General features: G+C 35.0%; 3 protein-coding genes across 3 annotated transcripts in view; 2 read left to right on the top strand and 1 right to left on the bottom strand.

Moving 5' to 3' along the window:
* Positions 1-9281, top strand: part of LOC139692179 (streptococcal hemagglutinin) — a 43855-nt gene extending 34574 nt beyond the window's left edge. The window contains exons 12-13 of the mRNA XM_071590244.1: positions 2636-3142; positions 4308-9281. Of these exons, the coding sequence (XP_071446345.1) occupies positions 2636-3142; positions 4308-5240 (1440 nt within the window). The 3' untranslated portion in view covers positions 5241-9281. The remainder of the gene's footprint in view (positions 1-2635; positions 3143-4307) is intronic.
* LOC139691939 (STING ER exit protein) lies at positions 9200-12934 on the bottom strand. Its single transcript, XM_071589893.1, has 4 exons — positions 12500-12934; positions 12276-12432; positions 11961-12183; positions 9200-9458 (listed from the first exon to the last, which is right to left on the bottom strand). Exons 1-4 carry the CDS (start codon positions 12618-12620, stop codon positions 9303-9305), a joined length of 657 nt encoding a protein of 218 aa, XP_071445994.1. The 5' UTR covers positions 12621-12934; the 3' UTR covers positions 9200-9302.
* Positions 12935-13186: 252 nt separating this feature from the next.
* On the top strand, positions 13187-23495 carry Cdk9 (Cyclin-dependent kinase 9). The gene is made up of 7 exons (XM_071590459.1): positions 13187-13335; positions 13650-13734; positions 13814-13904; positions 13988-14154; positions 16062-16180; positions 16967-17105; positions 21106-23495. The coding sequence occupies exons 1-7, from the start codon at positions 13196-13198 to the stop codon at positions 21586-21588; spliced, it is 1224 nt and encodes a 407-aa protein (XP_071446560.1). The 5' UTR covers positions 13187-13195; the 3' UTR covers positions 21589-23495.
* The last annotated feature ends 3145 nt before the right edge of the window (positions 23496-26640 follow it).

Raw genomic sequence — 26640 nt, 5'->3', positions numbered from 1 at the left:
AGTTTACTGTACTTCAAATATACTACTTTAATATACTTAATGAAGTTATGCATATGGTTTACACAGAGTGTCATAGCATGAGGGTAGTTAGAAAGGTTCTCGAATCGCCACCAGATGTCAGCACTATTTCGATGTTTCACGTGTAGTAATAGGTAATTCTTTATGAGTAAACACAATGTTATGCATCAATGCTCTGGGAAGAGATCTGTGTTGTGGATGCCTCTCTGTTGTTGAACCCGTGCAGTGATTTGTGAAGATGAAAAAAATAGAGATTCGAGTAGTGGTAAAATTCTTTGTAAAGAAATGTATGAAAGCGAAGGAAATTCATGCTGACTTTTAGAACACGCTGGAGGACTATGCTCCTTCATATTCAAATGTCTCCAAGTGAACCATGGATGAAACTAGGGTCCACCACTATACCCCAGAGACAAAACAGCAGTCAAAGCAGTAGAAACATGTTGAATCATCACCAACAAAGAAAGTAAAGGCAATACGGTCAGCTGGAAAGGTGATGGCTTCAGTTTTCTGGGATGCGGAAGAAATTCTGCTGATAGATTACCTTCCCACTGGTCGAACAATGACTGGAAAATACTACGCTGGGCCAACTACAGCAAAAAATACATGAAAAAAAGGCGAGGTTTGGCCAGGAAAATGGTCATACTTCATTAAGACAGTGCACGCCCTCACATGTGTCATCGCCAAAGCAAAAATGTGTGAACTACGACATGAATTGTTGCCATGTCCACCTTATTCACCTGATTAGTCTCCATTAGATTTCAATCTCTTCCCCATGCTCAAAATTTACCTTGGTGGACGGAGATTCTCTTCAAACAAAGAACTCACGGCTGAAGTAGACTGGTATTTTGCAGGCTTGAAGGAATCTAATTTTTGAGATGGGATCAAGACATTGGAATGTCGTTGGATCAAGTGAATTAGTGTACAGGGAGACTACATTGAAAAGTAAAAAAGTTTCACTGAAGTAAGTCGTTTCTTTTTATTTCAATCCAAGAACATTTCTAATTACCCTTGTATTGCACTTTTAAATATAGTCTTCATGATTTCTTAATTTTAAAAATTGGATGGCGATTGTAAAACATTTATAGATGCACATGAACTGCATACTCTAATTTTCAATTATATTTTATTAATAATGGCTACAACCTTGATAGTGGATAGACCTACACATTCTGATGACCCATAAAACCGTGCTGGTGGGACCAAGAATAATAGCTCCTGGGAGAGCTGCCCATATCAGTTTGGTTGAAGAGTAGAAGCCAGAAGAAAGGTTGTCCACTTAGCATCTGTTTCTCAGTGATGTGGCTGCAAAGGCATCTGACCTCAGTATGATGGCCATTTGTGTGATATTGCCACCTTATAAACACTATTGAGGAAGGCAGTGGAAAGCCACCTCAATTAATTATTTTGTGAAATGATTATAGACATAATCTTGGGGATGAGTGCAGTATACTTAAGTGAAGATGAAGTATAATATCAAATCAAGAGGATAAAACAAGGATGGATGAGGAAATGGAATATAGAACAATTAACAGATATGGAAAGAAAGGAGTACTAGGAAGTGGTAGTGAAAAATATAAGCAAAGATAAATATAAAAGATAGGTAGATCGATAAGTATAAGAAAATAAGATAGATTCACGAGAAATGGAAAGAATATGAAGAGATTCTAAAAGGTGAAGACATTAGGCCATAAGCATAGACAGATACTTAGTGGCAAGATAGAAAGAAAGGGCAATGAGGGATTTGAAATCAAATAAGGCATTTAGGGTAGACAAAATTCACTCACAGAACTATTTCATTCTTTCATTTCACCCAATATACCAATCCTTAGCCTAACCTTTCATTTTCATTCAAAAGATTCCACTGACAGGAAGAAAGCTTAGCTTCAGAAAAGAAATGTGTTCTAGAGTAAGATGAGGATAAGATAAAGGGGAGAGCGTTTCTTCCCAATTCCCATATGGAGCTTATCATATAGAACTATTTTAAAGCATTTCTCATCATTAGGGATAGGGTTTTAATTGAGTAATAAATTGGTCAACATCTCCTTTTGTATGCTGAGTTTTATGCCATAGTTATCTTAGGTAATGGGACAGTTCTCTTTTTAATGCTTTAATTTGATAAGTGGATTACATTAATAACATTATTTGAAGTTCAAGATACATATAATTTCCCAAGGATGTTGTTTGGTACATGTCTCAAATGCAATAATCAATTTAGAAAGATTGTTAAGCTCTTCATTCAGAGCCTTTTTACTGTGATAAATCTGTGGCAACAGTTATCAATTGTTAGCATTTAACTGAGTGTGACTTTGACAGTTTTACATACTATGTATGAGCAGTTTCAAAAGACTTAAAGTGATTTGTAGCTTTGAAAAACTCACTCCTGGAATTCAGTTGATCATGGTTAAATGGTAGCCTTTTGAGAGGCTTTTCTCTTTTTTTACAATTCACTTATCAATTCTTATTGAGATGCTTTCAGATGCTCATACCATATTTTATTTGAAGTGTTAAGAAGAGTCAAAGAATGGATGTCCTTTGTTTTTTAAGACCATTTTCCATATAACATTGGAATGAGTTTCTTTTTTGAAGACCTGTTACTTTTCACTTTCACAATGAAAAGCAGAGGCCCAGCAGTGCCAGGGCCAACACTTCGAGTGGAAGCATCTACTGCACCATACCAAGGTCTGCATCGGTGAGGGCAAAAGGCAAAGATGGTGAACGTGGGAAGCTGGCCAATGGAATGGTGGCAGTGAATGGTGCTGCTTCAGCATCTCAGTCACAAGCAGCCGCAGCAGCTGCAGTGCTCTTGGACTCAAAGCACAAACCAACCCGAAAGGAGAGAAGTGTTGGATCTTCAGCCAGTGTAGCTGGAACTCATGCTAAAAGTGGAAGGCTCCACCAAAAGGGTCAGGTCGTACCTCCAGTGGAGGAGGGCAGAGGGCAAACCAGCAAGAAAGAAAGTTCAGCCACCTCATCTGTTGTTGTGAGGGCTCGGAAAAAAGTGTCACAACTGGACAAGGAGAAGAGTGCATCGACTGTGGTGGCCAAGAGTGATACAAAAGCAGTTTCTCAGTCAGCAGAGAATGTAGCCTCAAGACCCAAGACGTGGCCCATGAGGGTGATGGAGGTAATTTGCTTGCTATCACTTCGTTATTTAATTCTGGTATTCGGTGGGTTGAATGTCTTCATTTAATTATATACTTTTGGTACAGTAAAACCTTGATCTTGAACCTCATCAGAGATCCTAACCCCAGCATCTTCTCTCTACTTCCAAAGACCAACCTACCCTACACTCATAAATGACACAAATTGCCTGCCTATATCTACAATTTCATCCATTTTGTAGTGCTTAAGTAGTGGATATTTAATGAAAGTTTTCTAAATAATTTGATGTCCAAATTAGTCGTTGACTATTCTTTATTTTAATAGTTCGAGAAGATGTAAATAAGCTTTTATTTGGCTCATTCAAATGTTATTATGGCACATTAAGGCTAGTTGTGATTACGAAGGAGAGATTCCATTGGGAAAAAAGTCATTTTCAATAAGAGAGAAGCATCTTCACTATTCATTTATTAAACTTAAGGAACTCATGAAGAGAACATTACTGCGTAAATAAATTAATTTAAAATGGTCTGAAAAATTCAGTAGTGAGGGGCTGTAAATATCATTACATTTACAAATGCCAATAGTTTGAAACCAGAAAAAAATTAGAATTCTAAAAAAGTTGACTGATTCAAAACTAAAATAATCAAATATTCTCATTAAGTGTCGATTAGATTTTGTCTCAATTAAAAAAAAAGGTGAAATATTGCAGTCTATTTGATGTATCTAAATGGAAGTCCAAATTTTGTCATTGTGCCATTTACGTTTTTAAAAATATCTTTAAAAATTATTTCTCTAAAAATTGGTGTTATCATAATTTGTCACTAGTGTAAACCATGCACATTTTTGGTTCTGGTGAATTTACTTATACTCAGGAAAAGTGTTAGTATAGTAAGTAAATAATATTTGGATGGGCCGTATTTTCTATTTAAAATGGAATGAACTCAGTGCATGGAATTATTCTGGAATTATCAAATCTGGTAGATCTGGGAGATGAGCTTATTGCCATCTTCGGTGGTCGCCTCATAAAATTTGTCATAAAAACTTGTGAAACTCACAAGTGAATAATTGTATTGAGAACATAAGTAATAGTCTCAGCATATGATGGTTAATGATTAATGGTTTGGTCAGAAATGTTTCTCATGTATTTCATAGATGTCTGATCAAGTTTTGTATTCTTCTCCTTCAAGGGGAAGAGTTCCCGGTCGTCTCCTCAGCTGCAAGCTCCTACCTCATCAACTGGCGGAGTCTCATCCAGCACTGGTACCCCTGAGAAGGCCAGTTCTGTGTCATCCAGGGTGAGAATTTCTTCATCTGATTCTTCCAGGAACTCATCTCCTGCACTTAGGCCAAAGGGTTCTGTCAGAGGAGCAGCCACAAAGTCTAATCGCACTTTCACACCCACACCCACACGTGTCACAAGGAAGCCAGATGTGCCTCAGCAGCAGACTGGCTCTCCACTCAGTGGCTCACAGGGAACTCTCGCAAAGGGTGGCACATCGTCCCCAAGACGAGGACCGGGAGGCCCTGCTAAGGCCTCAGCACCTTCGCGGCCAACGTCTGACTCAGCTTCATCGAGAGCAAGCAACTCGCCTATCGCCAACCTGAGGAGGGCATCTGGGACAAGCACAGCTGCAGGACGTGGGTCACAGCCCGCAGCAGCGATCACTCCCACCCCAAAGAGAGCCCTCTGGTCCCGAAGCAAGAACACAGGCCCAGCTCAGGTTAAGCAAAGTGGTGGAGCAATGGTTCCCTCTCCACCAAGGGTCACATCTGTGAGGAGTGGCAATGAGTCCCTGGCAAAGAAAGTCATACCGGGATCGAAGCCCAGGACTCCGCTGGCGGAGAGGTCAACCCGTCCCTTCTCGCCCAAAGCAGCCACTGTCAATGGAGGGGGAGGGAGCACAGTTTCATCTGGGGGTCAAACTTCCTCTGCGCCAGGCCCTAGGAAAAAGCCCCTTTCTGGGACATATACACATTCGCGCACTGGGTCGAATGTGTCTCTGGACAAGGGCAAGGTGGACATTGTGACCCCATCTGGTGTCGGGGAAAGGTCTGGAACTTTCTTAAAGGATGAGCCAACTGTGCTGAAGAGACCAGAAAATATGGGGGCTGGGAAGTAATGTGAATGCCATGCGATCATGCTGTAATTGCTGTGCTCATTGAATTGGTCACTACTTGGCTTTTTCCAAGGACCTTTCTCTGATCCGTGGTTCAAAATGATAGCATTGGCATGGTTTGCTTTGGGTATAATGATTTTATTTATTATTAACTTGATGCAGGCAAGATGCATCTAGGTCCAGTATTTGGAGTTGAAGAGCTCATTATTACCCCATGATCATCAACAGATTTTGCTTTTCTTTGACGTTAGGTGTTAAGATGATGCAAATTCATTAATTTCGATGCAGACAAAAGTTGGTGGTTGGTTTTGTTGCATTTCTTTCAAGCTACATGCCAATTTGGATGCAAAATTGTGCCCATTTGTTGTTAAGTTTCTGTTGCTCAAATCAAGCGGCCAAAAATGTTGAAGAAATGCCATACATGTACGTATGTACCCATTATTGTCCAGCAATCTATCCTAATCAGAATGCATTTATGAATATTGTTTTACCTGCGTGACAGTGCAATATTATCTAGTCAGATACATGTTATGTGAAAGAGGACATACGATGTGCACTCTCAAGCAGTTATCATTAATTCATATACATATTTATTATTATAATTTCAAGTTGTTTGTTTTTTTTAAGCATTGGCTGAGTTAAAGATAATGATATTTATTTTTGATCATATTTTTCATTTGGAAGTATATGTATGCATATTAGATAAATATATTTACTTATTTGATGTGAAAATAGTCACCGACAGATACATGTATGAAGGAATACTGTTCAGTATTAATGATGTTAAAATGAGAAATTCGGCAATTTAAAAGTGGCTGTCATTTTGACCATTGTGGCATTTAATGATAATATGATTTTATTAGTGGTTTCAAAGACTAATGAAAGGCCCATCGGGTTTTCTTTTCTCAATTTACTTCAAGTAATTAAGTTGATATATCAGTAGCATTTATGTGTACATCTACTAGTCATTGAGCTTCTTATTGTTTCCTAGTCTGAAGAAAATCTTTAATTCTGTTGGCTTTAAATTTTTTGTGATCTTTCTTACCAAAAATACTCTGTATGTGTTATCTCCTTTGGAAAGCCAGTACTACTTACTCTTTACTGATTTGTGTACAATTAAATATTTAAGTTTTTCGTTATAATAGATTTTAGAATATATGATGAAGTGGTTGTTAACATCACACTTCTGCCTTTATTATTATTTTGGTGTTAGCATTTATAGTTCCAGATTGATGTTTAAGCATATCTTCATATTTTCTTTCACAGTTTGATCTTCTACTCCAAAAATGATATTTGTATTAGCTCAGTTTAATTGTGATATCAATTTAAATGTCATATGGCACAGATTAAAAGGTGTACATGGGTAATAGTATGTCCTTTTGAAGTGCTATGATTTACACAGAAGAAAGTTGCTCTGTTATATTAAAGTTCCTCAATAGATAGAGTGCATGTCACTATTGAATACAGTGCATAATTTATAAACGTACACTGAATAAAATTCAGTTGTTTGCATTTTAGAGCTAAAATATTAGACTGAATATGAGATGTTTTTTTCCACTTGCATGGAGTTGAGATTCTTAATCCATCTTATGTTTGAGACCTTAGAAAACCAGTCCAGGAACACAACCCATGCAGCATCATTGTGATATGCAACTTCTTATTCAGCACATTGTGCATTCAATTATAATCCCGCCATGAAAGTAACCAAAAGTATCATGTTTATGAGAGCCAGATGTTAGCACAATTACATCTTCTGTAACTCTTATTACCAGTCATAAGAGTTATGATAGAATATGTTATCTAGTACATGGAATTTATCTTAGTAAACTTCCTGCATACTTTCATTGGAATTCCTATGCATTTAAAGTTTTTTTCGAAAAATGATAGCTCAAAAACCATAATCATCTTATATTTGGTGCTATTGTAAATTTTGGCCATTGTGGTGTAATGGGTTTCCATAATATCACGAGAGCTTTGCTGGGAAGATGTTTACTGACAGTGAAAATTTATATTTATCAGAATCAGAGATGATTTAATTATCTTTTTTGTTTATTATTCATTGTTCATATTGCAGATAAGCATTTTGTAATGTTTATTTCTAACTTGTGCACTACTCCCTGAGGGAACTTTTATTCCTGTAATGGGTTACAAAATGAAAAACCATGGATAAAATTGACCGTTGTTAAAATGTGAAAAGAATTGTGTAAGCATTGCTTAAACTCTCTCTCATTTCTTTGATGCCATTCAAATATAATGATTAAATATGAATGTGTTGATTTTATAGTTATACCTGAAACAGTTTGCCATAAAATATGCATAGTAATTATTGTTGAATAAAAGTTTGCCATCATAATTTAGGAATTTGGTACCCAAATTCTACTTTTGTAGGAAAATGAATCAGTAGAGATGAACTTACTACTATAAACAAACATTCATTCTCACTTTTGTATCTGAAATTAAACTAGTCTTCCTCCTACTGTACATAAGTCTGTCTCGTGTAAAGGTTGTTGTTTCATGTTTACTCTCAAGAGATTAGAAGATACCAATTGTGAGGGTAATGATGGAAGTGAGGAAATTTTCACTGACAGAATTGTTACTTTATGTAATTTATGAAATCGATTAATTTGCCTGGGAGTTCTTACAGATTTTCCGCCTTGTTGCCATAAAAAGGACATGATCTAATTGAAGAGAATGACAGTATTTTGAAAATCTATAATATTGGTAGAAACTTCTCTGGTTTTGTTCTGAAAATTATTAGTATTTTTTTAAATTTAAAGTTCAAATGTAGTTGAGTGGCTTATTTTGATGTTCATGTTAGGACAGGATTAACTGGAGCAACGTATCTAACATATATGCATCTAGGGAATAAGATTTTAAACACTGACAAAAATTTATTAAATGCCGAAATGTTGAGTCAGGGATGTGTGGGGAAATGACAGATGAGATGTTTTTTGCTATCAGCATACTTACCTGTTAAGTGAGGTTGGATGGCAGTTTGTAGTTGGCATTAAATTGCTAGGGCCGGAAGCAAGTCTTGTTAAACTTAACAATGCTTCATGCCCACATTTATCTACAAATGATTTTCGTGTCCTTTTACTTAATTTTATTGTAAGCTGCAAGATATCTTTCAAATGAATTAGAATGCTGCTTATCAGCTCAATAAAATTTAATTCTTATTGTCATTCAATTGCAGTTTTCAGTAGCACAATGTACAGTAAGTGAGCACAAAGTACATTATCTTATGTATTTATATGCTTTTCACTCTGCATGGCTAGTATGTAATACCTTCAAGCAGCATTATAAATAGGAAGTATGTGTGAGACAGTAGCTATGTGCAATTTGCGCCATATTGATTTTAGCATTATGAACCTTCATCATCCTGATATTTGTCTTGGAAATTTAATTTTCAGCTAATTAAAGTTACTAAAAGCTACATGTCATCCTATAATAGTTAACTCTAAATGTGTCACCAGAAGATTTCATTCTATCTTTGAACTGAGGTGTTTATCAGGACAAATTTGAAACTGTTATCAAGCATAAGTTAACTTTTCATTCAAATGAAATCAGAGTTACTGAAAAACTGAAGTCTGTCATGACTGAAAACCAATTTCCATGAAATTATTTTCTGCCAAGTAATGGTAATGAAATGCATCAAATGCAGCTTGGGTGATTTCTTATATTGCAATTTCTTAACAGTGCATTAATGAATGATGATCGGAGGAACGTCCTCATGGTCACATAGCACAAGCCAGATTGTTTCTTTTGTGCTTAATGTTTCTTCAGTTGACAGTGACATTGTTATTCTATGTGATTAAATATATGTCATAATAAATGTACCTTAAGGCTGATGACTCGCAAGAATCCAACTGGAGAACAAACTTGTTTGTTACATGACTAAATTTTCTCTGCCGAAAAAAAATAACACTCACTTGAATTGATGACAGAATTTTTATTTTTGTATACATTATTGCAATGGCTTCTATTTTGTGTGTTTGATGGAATGATGTACGTTGTAAATAAACATGATGCTTCAGTTCATGGTAATTTAAGAATGGTTTCTCCAGTTCACTTATCAATCAAAGTCCCTCGAACCCTGTTACGTTGGGCATCCATCTCAGCTTGTGTCTGCAATTCAACTTGCTTGCGCTTTGTCACACCCTTCCTCTCTAACTGCTTCTCAATTATCCTAGCATTATTTGCATAGGAATCAGCAACTTCTCTCTGAAAAAAAGTTTTTTAAATTTAAATTTGGGATGTATAGTGACAATTTTACCCATGACTCAAAGGACCATTTTTATTTCTCAAGTGTTCCCCCTGGGTCTCAACATTGGAGTTTACCCAACACTAAGAAAGATCCTAACCCTTTATCTTCAGGATAACAGGCAGGCAAACAGCTGACATTTTGCAATCTACTGACTCCAATATATATTATGTTGAGCCACATTTATACCGCTTTACTAAAATCAGTAACTTCAGATGTAAGTAAAATTTTTCAATAATTTTATTGCAACTTCTTAATTACCATTCCATTTTTCCAAAAACAATTCAGTTCATTGCAACTGTGTTCAAAAAGTAAGTTCCATTCAGCATCACAGCTCAACTCAATGACAAACATCTATGAAGTACGATTTCAATTTTTGACATACAGTCAACATAAAAGATGCCGTGAACATACATAGTTATTAGCTTTAACCCATTACACTGACAGTTTTTCTTTATGTACTTATGGTGACCCATATATCCCCAGGATCCTGATTAGCTATCTTAGCTTGTCACCATCTTTCCCAAGGGTTTGCACCAACATATATAACAACGACAACTGAGGCAGTCAATTCTACAAGAAGTTTGCAAGTGGGGATGTGTGGTCCATTTGACTGACTTACATGATATAATATTCTAATGAAATACATAATCCACAAGCATCTTCTGCAGCAAAATGAAATTAAAGTACTCAAAAAATGGTAGAAACAAACCATAATCAGCAAAAATAGTATTTGTAAACATTCAAAAAAAAACTAGTGAAATATTCTCAGCACAATGTAGAAGATAGTTTCATCATAAAAAACAATGATTTTGCACAAACGCAGTATTATGATAAAATTCGAAAAACTATAACTGTGTGGGTGCTTAACAATGCTAGTCTCCTCCCTCACAAAGGATTAAATGGAAGAAGGGACCATTTCATCTCAATTTGGCCCACATAAAGACCTCAGGCATAAACTGGCCACTTATTTCCTAGACTCTAGATCCTGACATTTTCTGATGGACAGCTGACTTAATCAGGATTATTCATCCCCTGTGTAAAGAATCGATTAAGTGTATTTGTGGACTTTTCATCACCTCACTGCTGAATGCACCAATAGCATGCACATGCGTCCAAAATCAATCCCACTAGTTTTTGTTTTTTTACCATGGTCAGCACATCGAACGACGACCAAAAAAAATGTATACATTAATGTAATCAATACTGGAAGCAGATCGATTGGAAATATGTATATATCAAGTAAAGATTCAAGAGTGAGTGATGCTTGGGAAAATTTGAAAGGAATGGTCACCAAATGCACTTAAGGTGTGACTGAAATGTATGTAAAATGATACCGGAAAGAAAAACTGAATGAAAGACTTCTGAGCAATAATGAAAAGGCAATCAGTCAAGCACACCAGGGAAAGAGTTTGGTGAACTAGTAATTGGTATGAAAGGCAATTTGTCCACAATCTAGGGAGTGCAGCAAAGGGCTATCTCCAGTAAAGGATTTATACATTAAGAGAAAGATCACTTCTTCTAGGTACTATCAATGTTAGTGCATAAAAAACAAAGATTTTCAACTTATCGCAGTGGCAATCATGGCCCTTACTGCCTGGAAGTGGCATGGACCATGGTTGCAACTGTGCATCATTGGCTCCTATGATTGATGATGGCAATATATATATATATAATTGTATGATGGTTCCTGTTGAATGCAATTTTGATAATTGTGATCTCTTTCTACCATTGCACAAATAGCAATAATGAAAATGTTATACAAAGATCTGAGATTGCCCATCGGCAGTTTTAACTTCAATAGGTTTTTTCGTGAATTTTTAAGAAGTAATGTAAATCAAAGGTGAAGCATGTTATAGTGACTGATTTCAAATGAAGCATGGTATATACAAACAGTAGGCCACTAAAGATAAATAACGAATGTACGTGTACGATGGTGATGCCATGATTAGGTAGGTGTAATATATTTCGATTTAAATCTGCACCTGTATCCACATACTGATGGCGAGGGGCTACTAGCTGAGAGCCAACTTATTTATGGGAGGTACAGGATACCGTTTCAGAGGGGAAAGAAAAATTGTTTTTACGAGAGTCCAAAGTAGTGGCAGTTGATAAGACACGATATTAATCATTGAATGCATACAATAATAATTATAAATAGTGAATAGCATAATATAAAGATCGAGTAAGCAATGGGGTTCGAAGGATCAACTCGAGTTGAGAATTCATCAAATAATATTTGTATGATTGACAGGGGCACATAACGTGCATATTTTCTGAGAATCCATAATATGTTATTCTAAAAATAATGATTTTGGTGAAAAACAGATCTTGCGGACACTCTTCTACAGAAGTGAACCCATTTTGCATATATTCATTGGTTTTTGTGAATGAAAAATGACAAAACCTTTAGTTTTAATAATAATTAATAATTTTAGTATTCTCTTTGGGAAAAAACTCACCGCTTCAATTTCGTCTTCCTCTTCATCAATAGTTGAAACAGTGACAGAACTAAATTTGCCCATATTTTTAGTGTGCTTGGTGACCATTATCTTCTTAGGCTTCTCCACAGCCACCTGGTTGTAAATATCTGTGGCTCCTTCTCCAGAACTTTTTAAGGCTCCTTTAACAATGAATATAACGTTATTATGACGGTCATGCTTATAGTATAGCAGCAGTTCGCACCTGAAATGTGTAAAATATATCACACGACATTTATTTACATTACTTGATGAGATTTTTTTTGGCAATTTAGAGACAAATAAAGCAAATATTACTTTCGACATTTCATTCGATATTGCCTTTCAATTCCCTCAGGCCTTTTTATATAAACAGTTTCGTCTGGTTCGCACGTGACCTTATGAGCATGTTTACTTCCGTCGATGACTCTGGCACCATCTCTTCTGCGAAGTGGCAGCTTTTCGATGTGACAGTCTGAAGAGATATTTGTCGATTAGTTCTTTGAAAACAAAGGGATATGATTAAAAAATATCAAACCCACCTAAGATTAACGTCATGTGTCCACAAAGGCAGTAATAGAGATGAAGGGGCCTCTCCTCTCTGTATTCTTCTTTATCTCTAGTGTCGGAACAGACTATACTACGAGACACAACTTTGGGCATTATGAAATATTTGTAATAATTATAACGATGTTATCCAGAGACTAAATTACGAAAAAATGACTAAACTCTTTCACGAAAAAATATAAGATACTGGCTATATTAAAAATTGCACAGAATCGGGATGCCAGTCGGGTACTTTTAAAAACCTTGGAACGATTGACATACAAGCAATTATTATTGATATACAAGTCGCATTATACACGGGTTAAGATCACTGTCACTTAATCACTGAGGGGAAATATTTTCCCCATTTTATTTACACCATAAATACGATACGAAAGCTCCCACCAAAACGTAAACAATAAACAAATGAAAGGCACCGTCAGCCTTCCAGAGCGATCCTTTCGATACATGAGCTATCGAAAGTAATATGTAAATCAAACATATTATTGCACTAAGCAATCTTACACTCCATGAAGATAGATATAATAAGATAAATCAGGTTTATATCTCTCTTTATTGAAAAAATACGAAAATGATGTAATGTCAATCAAACTATCGATCATTTCTTAACTTGGGCGACCATCGAATTGAAAATCGATACGGCCAAACCAAAACAGCCATAATCCGTCAAGATGTCTACTCAAAACAGCACCTCTAGTACTATAATGAACTGTAAGGAGAAGGAAAAGTATATAGAGAGCTTCACTTTTCCGTTTTGTGATGAGGTTGCTAAATATGAAAAAGTTGCAAAAATAGGGCAAGGAACTTTTGGGTAAGTATCGTATTTTGTAAAAGATTTGTTGCTTTTTGAACTGCTGTAAAAGGTTTGTTATCCACATGTTTACGAAATTAATATTAGTTTCCGTAGTGTGTCATTATGTATTTACATATGCTAACTTTCATGCAATAAATTCACTGGAAAAAATGTGTAATTATTGATTAGATATTTTAAAGTAAGGAAGTAAATGGGTCAACTTATTACAAGGTTAGTTCGGTTCAATTGTTATCGGTAGCTGTTTATTGGTTAACTTTCAAAGCCTTCAGCATAAGGAAATTTCTTAATTGCTATTAATTTTTTAATTACAGGGAGGTGTTCAAAGCTCGTGATAGGAAAAATATGAAGAAGTTCGTAGCGTTGAAGAAAGTGTTGATGGAAAATGAGAAGGAGGGTGTAAGTAATTTCCTTAATAACGAATAAGTGGAAACATTCGTTAAAGGTAATATGTTTTCACCTGATGTTCACATTTCAGTTTCCAATAACAGCCTTAAGGGAAATAAGAATCCTGCAACTTCTCAAGCATGAGAATGTTGTCAATCTCCTGGAAATCTGTAGAACAAAAGGTTAGGGTTTTTTGTACAAATGTTTTATAATTCTTTTATTTAATCATGTGGCTGAGTTATTAACAATTAATTTTTCTTTGCAGCTTCTCAATATAATAGGTTTCGTTCAACATTCTATTTAGTTTTTGACTTTTGTGAACATGACTTGGCTGGTCTTCTCTCAAATGTAAATGTGAAATTTAGTTTAGGGGAAATAAAGAAAGTAATGCAGCAACTCCTAAATGGACTTTACTATATTCATAGCAATAAGGTAAGCATTGAAAGAGCCAACATATGTAATATTTACTGATTAAACGTGTACAAACTAATGTAGTCATGAGAAAATTTTGTTTTGGCTTTAATGAGATTTGAATTTGCCATTCTGTGGGAATATCGTTTACCATCATCAGTAGATCTCGTGTTAGAGGTGTTTACCGCAGTATCTGCATGTATGTACTGCTAAGTGAATAGTTTTAAAGACAAGGCAACTTTTGGGATTTTGGATGGTATTTTATATTAAAAATCTTATTCTAAGCTACCCTTTTCTTTCTTCAAGTTGCCGATTTATATCGTTCTGAGAAGGTATTAAATCGCAATTTGGTAGGGACTTCTCACTCTGAAGATTGCTTGAATCATCTGTTACTGAATTGTCCAATCACTTGCCACTATTTGATTAGGTAATCTGATACTATGTAATTTTTTGAATTCACGCTCCCTCGCATTCCCCTCTATTTAGTCGTATACACCCCACGGTGCATCCTCATCATTTATTACATTTCTGTGCAATACTAGTCATTAGAAGTTTGAAAGATTACGGATTTTGTCAAATCACACAGAAAAATACTAATATTAACCCTCGGATTTTAATCTCTTTCTCACAATTCCTGAGAGGCCAAAATGTTTTTATATGGCAATGATTGTTATAGTTCAATGTTTTTGTCGCCATCGTTCCCACAATTAATTGATCATCTTTGATCTGAAAACTGAATGAATGCATGTGTTTTCCGGGATGGGGAAATGAGAGGAACCAAAATCAAAGAATATTTGATCTTGTTTGGAGTAAGCACCTAATTCCAAATGCATTCATTTGCACAAAGGTACACCTAACAAACTGCTAAGACAACATTTACTTAAATGATTTTCGTTCATGTTGAAAAGTAATGTTGATAGTAATGCCCTTGAATCCCCCTCTACTCTTTACAATTTGTTTGTAAATCAAACATAAGATTTGGGGATAATTTTGAAAGGTTTCTATGAATGTGGACTTTACCCTAAATATGTAGAAAAGGTAAATCCAAATTCTTTTGTCCCTAACTTGTAAAGGTTCAATAACTTATGTAATAAAATAAGTAATGCTCTTCATGATAAAAAAGGACAATTTATTGATTGGGAATCATTGGAAAAATTATTTAAATCAACTAATTTTTCAGTAGATTCAATTCCTCTCTCTAGGAAATTTGACAGAATTATCTAATTTTATTTTTTATTTTATTATTGATGATAGGATGATATAGTGATGAGTAATATCATATTGGCTGGTGAAGGAGTGAATGTGGTAATTATGCAGGAATTTAATCGGCAGAAATTGTGTTGTAATCCAATGGCAATTATGCGTCAAAGTGAATTTTTTCCATGCGTAACAAAAATATATTCATTTCAGTAAAGATAGGTGGCCAATGACAGGTTTATTGCCTTTAGCTTTAACCGATTGTGAGCACTCAGAATGTAGTGGTGTGGTATTCTCCTAGGTATATGCATATTGTTGTTTTAAATTTTCCCCGCTAATTCCGGTTTTCTTGGTAAATTTTCCCCCTTGGAACCTCATTCCTCATAAATTGTACACTAAGGTGTCCTAAGTATGTCTGGGTTTACTTTTCCATGTGTATGTTCCTACCATACCCTCCTCCCTTAATAAATTAATGTTTTCTTCAGCATCTGCCTTCAGTACCAGGTTACAAATTTCTTATTCTTTTTTGGTGAGCTTTGATGGTATAATTTTTTTATCCATTGACATCTGGGGAGGAAGTTACCCATCATGTTGTAAATATAGGCTTGGGTTGTCAAAATAATTCTACCTTTACGTTGTAATTGTTAATAGATTATGGTACTTTGTGATGTGTGTGTGTGTCTACTCTGTGATATTCTCATGTTCCTTATATTTACTCTTATTGTTTTCAGATACTGCACAGGGACATGAAGGCTGCAAATGTTTTGATAACTAAGAATGGAGTTCTTAAACTTGCTGATTTTGGTCTAGCAAGAGCTTATAGTGCCAAAAAAAGTGAAATAGCTAATAGGTAATCATTTTCTCTTACAATTAAATATTATCATTGTGGTTTAATTGTTATCATGTTGTGCTCTTCATATGCTTTTTACTCTGATGCTCTGAAGCATTGTGTTCGATATTGATTTGCGTGTATCAAGAGTGCTAATCCAAATTGATATTGAAAACAGTCTATGAATTTATGAATCAGAAATGTAAGGCAGAGTAAAACAATGCATGCTATATGAATTTGATTGCAGTAAGCACTTATGGTTTGCCTACATCTCATTTTATATTTGGTTACAGTGAAGTTCTGTATGCCAAAGGTTCTTCTTAAAAGCTCTCTTGATATTGTAAGCATTTCATTTATCAAAGTTATAAATTAAAGACTATGTAATAGTGTTTCAAAGAAATGACATGGAACTTAATTCAGAATGCATCCTTTAAGTGAGACTTCAGTTTAGGGCTTTCTATTAATTTCAACTATAGGAATTCCTTTAGTTAAGTGTATTTAAATATTTTATATACTTTAAATTATAACTTTGTGAATGTAACATCATTTAAGGCAATTGGACACTGTGTTTTGCCATTTACGCTAAAACCCATTTTAACACAAAATTATTATTTTTTCATTGAGGTTTACTTTACATGATGAATATTTTTAATCTAGTCACTTTTTAGAAAATTGTAAAAATTTAGTTAGTCAGGCTTTGCGCAAGTAATAAAAGGCTCTCAGATTATTAATAGTATGCATTTGAACGTGCACTTGGCTTTTCATATTATAAAGTAGCCCTCCAATTGTTTTTTTTTATTTTACTAGGTATACGAATCGTGTTGTCACATTGTGGTACAGGCCCCCAGAGCTGCTTCTTGGAGATAGAGATTATGGGCCTCCTGTAGACTTGTGGGGTGCTGGTTGCATCATGGCAGAAATGTGGACACGGAGTCCCATAATGCAGGTAGGTTGAATTCAGCTTCTATTTGTGACCAAGTTCCATAGCTGGGTCCAAACTGGCTAGGCATTGGAGTGCATGCTTTTTAATACCAAAATGATAGGTGCCTAATTATAAGGTAGCTTGAGTTTGGACACCCTACGCAGAAGTACTGCCATCTTTGTAGATAAGAATAAGGAGTAAATGGATGATGTCCAAAAGTAAATACATATTTTGATATTTGTACAGCTTGAGCAAAGTTTTGGTACTAGTTTTATATTCATTTCTCTTATCAACAGTATTTAACTCTTTATAGGTCATCCAAATTTTATATATTGCTTTAATTATTAGGTCCAAGGGAGTTATATATCAATTAAGTTAAACTTTTTATTATATCACATGGTTTTTTACTCAAGGGTAATTTTTCAGTATTTAATCCTTGTCAGTAATTATTTCAAGGTATTTTTACTGTGGTGTGTAGTTCATTTATGTTAATGCATTCTTTTCTTGCTAAGTGTTTCATATTTTTGAAGTTGCTTAATATCAATTAAATGTCTGCTACAAATTGTCTATGTTGGCTTGTTTGTTGGTTTTATTACTTACTGGGCTTATGTATTGAAACCCTTTTGCAAAGGTTTGGTAAACGGCCTATGATTACCCAGTTGGACTCAAACAGGGTTGTAGTTTTACTAAGTGCATTACTAAATGTACTAATCCTCCAAACGCAACAATATGCTTGAATATTATTTTCCATAATGTTTATGCACTAAATTAAGATTAACCAGCACACAAACGTGGCATGATGACAAAGATGATATTCTTAGTCATGAAATGAAGTACCAAACAAAGAAACATGTTCTTACCTCTGCATTACAAATAACTGTATCCAACAATATGAGGGTAAAGAGAAACTACACTTCACCGAATGATGATGCGCAGCATCAAAATCATGGTCATGAAATATTTAATCTTTATTGTCAAAGTGTTGTTTCGTTTTACCCTCATAATGGAGTAATTCCACAAAGTTAAACCTGAAACTGTGATGTGTATCCAACAACTTGATAAAATAAAGTTATATCCATAATTAAACTACATTCATGCGGAAGATGCCAAATTTCTCTCTCATAAGGAAGGCTTGGCCTTTCCACCTTGCGTTAATACAATCCTTAGTTTTTCAACGAGTAAAAGTTACTCTCTCAAAGAAATAACCAATATTATTGTGACCAACATATATGATATGCTTCCACCATGTCGATTATTCTTTATTATGCCCGATCGAGTCCATTTCTATGCTAGTTTCTCGCTTCTAACCCTTGGAATTCTGGGGTTGTAATGTGGCATATTTAGGATACAGTGCGATGATACACTTCTTGTATCCAAAATGAGGGCCTAAATTTGCATCCTCTTGCTGCCTAACAAGTTTGGACACCCTTCAAGATGGCATCGACCATTAATCTGAGCGATTTAGGTGCCTAAATGACAGGTCTGGATGCAGCTCATGTGAAATTTTGTCCTCAGGTTGATATAATCAATGATAAAAAATAGTGAATTGTCTTTTCTTCTTTTGATCTGGCTACCAATGGAGTAGATTTGGTTCAAAGTTATTCATTTTATTTTCTTCTTTTTTTCTCTTTCTATGCTCCATTTTCTTGTTGCATTCACCCTATATAAATTCAATCTATTTCTGCGACATCCTCAATTTTTCTATCCTGGAGCTGTGAAATCCACCAATTTACTCCTCAGTATATTACATGCCTTTGTGTTCTCCCAAGTAGTTCCCATTTCACACCAGTCCTTTTTCACATTCACAAACCATTGTACCCTTTGTTTTTATCTAATAAGTACTTCCAAATTCTCCTAGTTAATTACATCTCTTCCATTTTTACCTAGTGCCATAAAATGTAGCTTTTTTTCACACAATTTCTAGTAACTTTTAGCTTTAGTTCTCTTACATTTTCATGGAAAACATATTATTTTGCCTCATTATGGTCATGTACTAACTTAATTTCTTTTGTATAAACTCAAAACTGTAAAGTTTGAGTAAATAATTCATCAAATACTTGGCAGACGTTGCTGTTCTTACCTCAAAATGTCAAGAGTTATTTCTTTGAACTGTGAGATAGCATTGAGGACAATTACATATTCAAGTTTTTAATGAAGAAATTTTATGGAAATTGAACTATAGATCAATTACCTTTCCTTCACCAATCACAAAGGTATAAAATTTATTGACCTTGGCCTGGTTGATTTTCATATCTTTTTTTGATAAATACGTACATTCATTCCTAGTTTTCAATTTAATGATATCTTCTAACCATTTTTGAAAGCTTTGAAAGTTTGGCATGATGTGCCATCTCGATACTTGCATTGCTTCTGTTTACTTGAACAAATAAATCTTTTCAGAGCACACATCATAATATGCCAAAAATGAATTGGATCACATGTATATTTGTCATTCAGTGTTAACTAAAGGTTTTCATTAAAATCTTCTGCTTTTTTTATATTTCTTCATAAATGTAAGATTGCTTGTGACTTGTGGTTTTTATTTCATAGGTACAATGTAATAAGTAATGGCAATAGCCCTTAGAATATTGGTGGAAAATTCACCAAACAGACCATAAAATCATTTCAAACTTAAATGTTTTTGTAATTGTATATGCTGTGAGCAAAGGAGCATGTGGTGTGATTATATTATCCGTATCATATATCCTAAGAAGGTATTCCAAATTACACAAAAGTATCTAACCTTTATTCATTTGTCTCAGAAACAAAGGATATGAAGTGTGCATGAGTTTTAAATCAGGTATAGCATTTCTCCGCTGATATTTTAAAAGTTAGCTCTGCCAGGATTCCCATGGCATTCAGTCCCTTTCATCAATGTAAGAAAAATGGTTAAGAAGCATTCAAAACATCACTGTGAAACATCTGATCTGTTGGAAAATCTGAGAAGACTGTCTACATATGCTGGGAAAATACCAAAACCTACATCAACCGTAAAAAGATGCCAACTACAAAATATATCCATTATTAAAATAGAAAGAAACACCGAAAAATAAAAAGAAAGTCGGTGAAACGCGTTGTACCGTATAATAAAATCTGTGGAAAAGTACGAGTCTTTCTTTCTATTTTAATAATGGATATCAATTACTTCCACGAAGTGAAGCCTGAAACAATAGAATATATTTACAAAATATATATTTATATGTTTTTTTCTTAACCAGTCAGCTGACTTACTATTTTATGTGTTTTGCATTATATATGCAGGGAATGTATTCTATCAGACATGGACAAAGTAAATGGAAGGACTAGATGTGCAAATTTTTTTAATGGATAGTTAGTTAACAGGTAACTACTAATCTCCTTAAAATTTTCATAATCATGTGTCAAGCTGTCCCATGTTTGATGGTATGCACAAAAACAATTACAAGTACACATTTTTTTCTGCAGTAGAAGTTTAACATTCAGAGGAGTGAGGGTGTATTCAATCAGTTTTGCAAATTCATTTGAACCCATCTTTTTCAACATGATTCCATTCACCAGAATTTTGACTGATTTGCTTCAAAATCAATCACGATTAAGGTTCACACACTCCTTATGTTAAAGTAGTAATCATTCCTGGTCATGGAATTTAGTGTCTAACATGGAGTATAGTGTTTAGTGAGGTGCTTATAAGTGTAGCAGTGTTTTGTCCCCGGGACCATCAGAAAAATTATTTTGCGATGGTTAAACGGCAGTTAATAATGGCTACTTTCCCAGATTATGTAGGTTAAAAAGGTTTTGCTGTTCTTTTCCATTCTAAAATTTTATTTTCAAGGTAGTGATGTTAGTTCATCCTGCGTGAAACTTCTTAGAGTCTTGATTGTTTTATTTACATTTCAATTATGTATTATTGATTGTTGACTTTATTTTTGTGTTCATAAAGATCCTAATCGTATAGAAAAAGCTTCTTCTAAATTTTTTTCAAGTGCTTATGAGTTCCTTTGTTGAATAGATGTATTCATGTTGTCTGCCAAATTACCTTTCTCAGGGCAACACAGAGCAGCAACAGTTAACCCTCATATCACAGCTATGTGGTTCAGTGACACCGGAGACGTGGCCTGGGGTGGAGTCCCTGGATCTTTACAGTAAGATGGACCTCCCGAAAGGGCAGAAGCGTAAGGTTAAGGAGCGTCTGAAACCTTATGTCAAGGATGCATATGCGTGCGACTTACTCGATCGGTTGTTGGTCCTTGATCCCTCCAAACGTGCCGATTCAGACTCAGCCCTCAACCATGACTTTTTCTGGACTGATCCAATGCCATGTGACTTATCAAAAATGCTTGCACAGCACACGCAGAGCATGTTTGAATACCTTGCACCACCACGGCGCCAAGCTGCAGCGGCAGCTGCTGGTGCTGCAGGTGGTCACCATCATCACCATCACCACCAAGGTCACCATCATGGGCACCATGTTCGTGCCGCACAGCATCCTCCGCCTGGTGATGGGGGCTACCAGGATCGTGTCTTCTAGCATTGGATGAAGATATTCACACAATGTTTTAGTTTGTGTTATTCCGGTATCTTTATGGACCAGTTGTGCTTCATTATTATTCTGAGGTGTTGTTAAAAAGTGCTGTTTGTTATTATTTATGTGTTCGTGTAGCATGGATGCATAAATAAATTATCAAGATGTAAGAGTAAGCCTGGAATTATTTGGTGCTGAGTTGAAAAAAATTGAGATATACTGATAAATCTTCAGAAAAATTAGGAATTTTTTGTTTTAATGTCAATTTCCTTACAGTTGTGATGAACTTGATTGATTTTGATGTTCTGATGTTGAAGAACACAAAAAGAAATTCTGTTTAATGAAATCTCTCATTAGAGTTACGTAAATTGCTGAAATAAGTATATCTTCCATTGCATTCAACTGTACAGAAAAACTGGGCAAGTTGTTTATCTATGTGGCCATTTTCCTGTAGAACTGTGATGGGGTCATAGGACTTTTGTCAGGGTCATCTGACACCCTATGTAATCTCTGAATCATTCTAATCATCTCATTAAGTTCACCCTGAAATGAGTGATTGGTATTTGATTTTTAATCCAGTAATCATATTTTCCATTTCTTTGTGATGTGGAAGTATTAACTGAATTGTTTAATTTATTTTGTAGGAGTGGGTGAAGTGAGTAGTTGAAATTGTCATTACCTCTGCATATAAGGCTCACTTGCATTAAAACTAGCTTCATTCTTTTTCATTCCAATTTGAAACTAGTTTCATATTGAGCAAAGGCTTAAGGTCTGGCTTGAGAAGGTGAGCACCAATGTTGCGATGGCAGCATCAGCTGCAAAATATTGGTTAACAACTTCTCAAACCATTCTAAAACCCAAGAGTATATCACCCTAGTGGTGCATTGGGGAAAATCAATTCATTGTTATGTAGCAGTTGATTTTTATTGAATTGCATTGGAATATTTGTTGGTAGTTTTTTCAGAAGATGAGACATTCTTTTTATACAATACCATATATTATTATTTGGGTTGTCTTCTGTCAAAATTTGGAATATGGTGTGGATTTATTTTATTTTGAGTTAATTTATGCCTGTTTATATGCCTTGACACAATAATAAAACCTATGGGTTTAAATCAAATGAAAGATATAAATGGAGACATTTTTCGTATGTCAACCACCAAATGGTTTATGATAACTGAATTCAAGGCATTTTGCCAACTATATGCAACTTGTGGTATATCTTAATGTATTGTACTGCCTTGCATTATTTACACCAAAGCGTTGTTATTTAACTGAAAACCCAAACCGAAATCATATGCTTATTTTGGGGGCGCAATAAAAGCGAGTGCCTTCCTCCCTAGTTTTAACGAAATTATACCATTCTCTTATGATGTGTGCAGAAATGCTGGTGTTGTTAAAATTATTTGAAGATACCAGTTTGTACATGCTAAATTATAGTTACTACAGCCTGAGTCGTAATATTCTTTAAATAATGATGTAATAGAGCATTATGAGCATTCTGCAGTGACAAGTTGCATCTCAATTGTTTATGCCTGACAACATAATCATCTTGGTGTGGTTTGCTGTATAGGCCTTGAAAGCTGGAATTCCTTGTTAAAATTAGGTTTGGATGAATAATGTGATTTCTTGGAAAAATCAGTCAAAAGTGTCGTATATGCTCCCCCTTATGTCCTTTTTTAAGGTCATTTATAAGGTAGCATGTAACACTTCTTGAGAAACAAGTGAAAACCCTTTGAGAGCAAGTGCTTCAACCCTTACTGTTAGTATATATTTATTGCGTCTGCAAGGTGGGAAATCTTATGCAAGACATGTGATCCTGAAGTATGCCTATGAAAAGGTGTTAATGACCAGACTTTAATCTTTTTGTAAAATATTGAATGTGGATCCTTTTTTCAAGAAAATATAAAAATTTTAACAGAAAAATGCGTCTTTCACTTCCAGTTCTTTCTTTCTCATAATTGTCTTTTAACTTAACCTGCATAATCATCATGTATCCATCATGAACGGCTTATTTTTTGAGATACTGGCCAGAATTAAATAAAGGTGAGTATTCTTTTGTGGCCTCTTTTGAGATCCATCATTTGCAGTTAGAATTTTTCATAATTGATTCTTTCTATTCCATGATGTATATAATGTCATTAGATATTGAATTTTGATGTTATGAAACATAAATCCATGAATTTTTAAAATAATGCATATAAAACTAATGATTCGACTCTAAAAAGGAAGAATATGTACTGTAACTGTCAACTTTATAATTTGTCAAGTTCCTTACAGTCATCGCTATTCCATTCACATTATTGCAAGTTCATTAAGTTAGAAAAAACATTAATTTTATCATATATATTGGTCCTTGTTCAGTTCCTCATAAGTTAAATAACATAAGAAAATGCAACCCAACATCCTATGTTACAATAAGCCCCTCAACTCCATATGGTTCCTTCTTTTCTTCATTCTGTCCAGCATCCCGTTTGTATTCCTGCCCCTTTGTTGCTTGCCTAAAATTCCGACCATCTATTATGGTCTTTAACATCGCATTGCTAATCAAAATGCTCTGCATCCATCTTTCCTGCCGCCTTTGGATATCTCCTATCAATCCTCTTTCCTCACTCACCATACCAAGCACTTTGATTGTTTTCCTTTCAGTCCATTCAACCTTCTTCGGACCCACATTTCAAAAGCCTTGAATCTACTCCTTTAATGACCATGTTTCCATAATGTACAACGCTATGCGTCAAGTCACAGTTTTGACAATTGTTTTCTTAACATCCTTGCTCAACGTTCCAGTCATCAACTTGCTTCTTGAGGAAGCTTCTCTGCCTAGTATCATTCTCCTCATGTCCCAACTACTTAGTCCATTTTGATCCGCAAAACTTCCAAGATATGCCTATGAAAACTTTTCCACCTTCTCTAGTTTTTGCACTCTTTAAACGTTTAACTCGGCCTCTCTTTTACTGGAAAACTGCGAAACCTTCAGTTTGTTTGCACTTATTCTCATTCCATATCTGTTGTACTGACTTTCCAAATCTTTCAGCAATTCTTGTTATCGCTTGGCTATTGAAAAGAGCTTTATGATTAGAGAAGTGTGTATCCCAGGTTAGACTTTCATTTGGTGCAATGATAGAGAAGAGTTATCTATGATTGTGGAGGAGGAGTTAGTAACCCACATAGGCTCGCTCATAGAAGAAGTTAAATCAAAAGTCGTTAGAGTATCCAATAATTGATTTTTCTGAGCAGAGAAGGAACCAAAGTTGACACTATAATCACCACAGATAATGCTATTATCCGAATTCTGAGTAAAAGCATGTAGAGTCTTGAAAAAAGTTAATGTTATCACCCTTTTAATGAGATACCCCCAATCTAGATATGGTTTTCTCTAAATTGTACTGGTCAATCTTGTGATAGGAGGTCTGTGTAATGAATTAAAAAATCTACTACATGGACTTTTATCAGACTGCTTAGGTGCATGCATGCAGTCAAGTTGTTACCCTCATTACTAAGCACTAAAAAAACTCAGTGTGATTGGTTTTGAATGAGAATTATTATAAAAAACCAATATTGTGTGGCTTTTGTAGAGAGTAAAAGCTAAGTTTAATGTTGAAATAAGACAAAAACCCTAGATTGTGGACAGTTTATCAATATTGAAAGTATTTTGGATCACGATTATCAAAGTAGTGGAATTGTAAGAAGAAGGATTACTTAGGACGAAGTTTACATAAGAAAGAGGAAATTGATGGTAGGGTTGTTCAATGATGGTATTAAAAAAGGGATAGAGAAATATTTGGTACAGGACATGATTTTTTATGCCTCAGTGACTTGATCACTGAAGCATGATGATAGGTATAAATTGGAGGCTTTTGTGATGCGGGTGAGCAATAGAACAGTAAAACAATTTGAGATGTGGGTGAACGTTAAATGATGGACCTAACAGCTTCAGGCTTAACTTTGTGGAATTCCTTCATGATGATGGTAGAAAAAGTAACTTTGCACTTCCACATAAAGATTTAATTCTTCACACGACCATGGTTTCAATGCTGCACATCATCATCAGGTGTGATCATAATCATCATCCTGATGATGATGCACAGGATCGAAACCATGGTTGTGTGAAGTATTAAATCTCTACGTGGCAGTGCAAAGTTTCTTTTTCTACCCTCATCATTAAATGGTGGAGTGCTAGGCATGGTGTGGAGGTGGTACGACTGTTGAGAGAAATACAAAGGAGGTTGGAATGGTGGATTAATATTGTATTTTCATTGGAGATGAAATATTTAAGAGCGCAATAGAGGGAGGGATGCTAGGAGAGTGAATCAGGATTAAAAGATTAGGCTTGTTAGATGGAGTGAAGGTAGATGGAATTGTAAAGAGGTTTATCCTAGTGTATGGTGTTAGGTTCCATCTTCCTTTGAGAGACTAGGAAGCTATTGAAATTTAAACTATGTTCTTCCCAAATTTACATTTAATGGTTGGCTGCCAAAATTATGAAGCTTTCAATGAACAAAATTCATTGGTGATGGAACAATGGTATTTTTAGAATTGTAGGTATTTTTTAGAAGAATGGCTGACATACAATCATCATTATTATACCTATAGCGTTTGACATTGCAATGCGCATAAGGAATTAGAGTTTGAGGTGACTGGAAGGATGGAAGTAGACATTAATTTCTTCTGAAAGTATTGCTGTAATGGCGGTGGTAAAAACTTTCCCAGAATTATTAACGATTTCGAGGATACATTAACTTTATGTAGCTTCAATGATGTTCTTTGTGTGTCAAGTTTCTAAAGTTTCGTTTTAGGATGTACTATTTTACTTTTAAATGGATTATTCTAATTTAATATAATTTTTTATTGAAATCCTTCCAGATCAAGGTAGATGGCATTCCACCAAGCCTTATTCCTTTAAGCTCATGAAATTGGAATCCAGAGCTGGCTGGATAAGGTAATTTCAGATTTTTACTTGTTAGGGCAATAATGTAGTAATTTTGTATACGAATATGGTGAGAAAAGTAGAAATGAAATTATTAATATCAATTAGGCATGCACAGATAGACAGTA

This window comes from Hetaerina americana, unplaced genomic scaffold (genome assembly GCF_022747635.1).
Source record: "Hetaerina americana unplaced genomic scaffold, ioHetAmer1.1.p SCAF_4, whole genome shotgun sequence".
Taxonomy (NCBI): Eukaryota; Metazoa; Arthropoda; class Insecta; order Odonata; family Calopterygidae; genus Hetaerina; species Hetaerina americana.
The sequence above is the reverse complement of the archived record's forward strand: the minus strand, read 5'-3'. Positions and strand labels throughout refer to the sequence as shown.

What these genes read in the sequence shown, in the direction of transcription:
- LOC139691939 (XM_071589893.1), bottom strand. Translation starts at nt 12,620, where the DNA reads ATGCCCAAAGTTGTGTCTCGTAGTATAGTCTGTTCCGACACTAGAGAT. An exon ending in TATCGAATGAAATGTCGAAA is followed by an intron (nt 12,184 to 12,275) that starts GTAATATTTGCT and finishes TACACATTTCAG; the next exon opens with GTGCGAACTGCTGCTATACT. An exon ending in AGGAAGACGAAATTGAAGCG is followed by an intron (nt 9,459 to 11,960) that starts GTGAGTTTTTTC and finishes ACTTTTTTTCAG; the next exon opens with AGAGAAGTTGCTGATTCCTA.
- Cdk9 (XM_071590459.1), top strand. Translation starts at nt 13,196, where the DNA reads ATGTCTACTCAAAACAGCACCTCTAGTACTATAATGAACTGTAAGGAG. An exon ending in GGAAATCTGTAGAACAAAAG is followed by an intron (nt 13,905 to 13,987) that starts GTTAGGGTTTTT and finishes TTTTCTTTGCAG; the next exon opens with CTTCTCAATATAATAGGTTT. An exon ending in ACTATATTCATAGCAATAAG is followed by an intron (nt 14,155 to 16,061) that starts GTAAGCATTGAA and finishes TATTGTTTTCAG; the next exon opens with ATACTGCACAGGGACATGAA.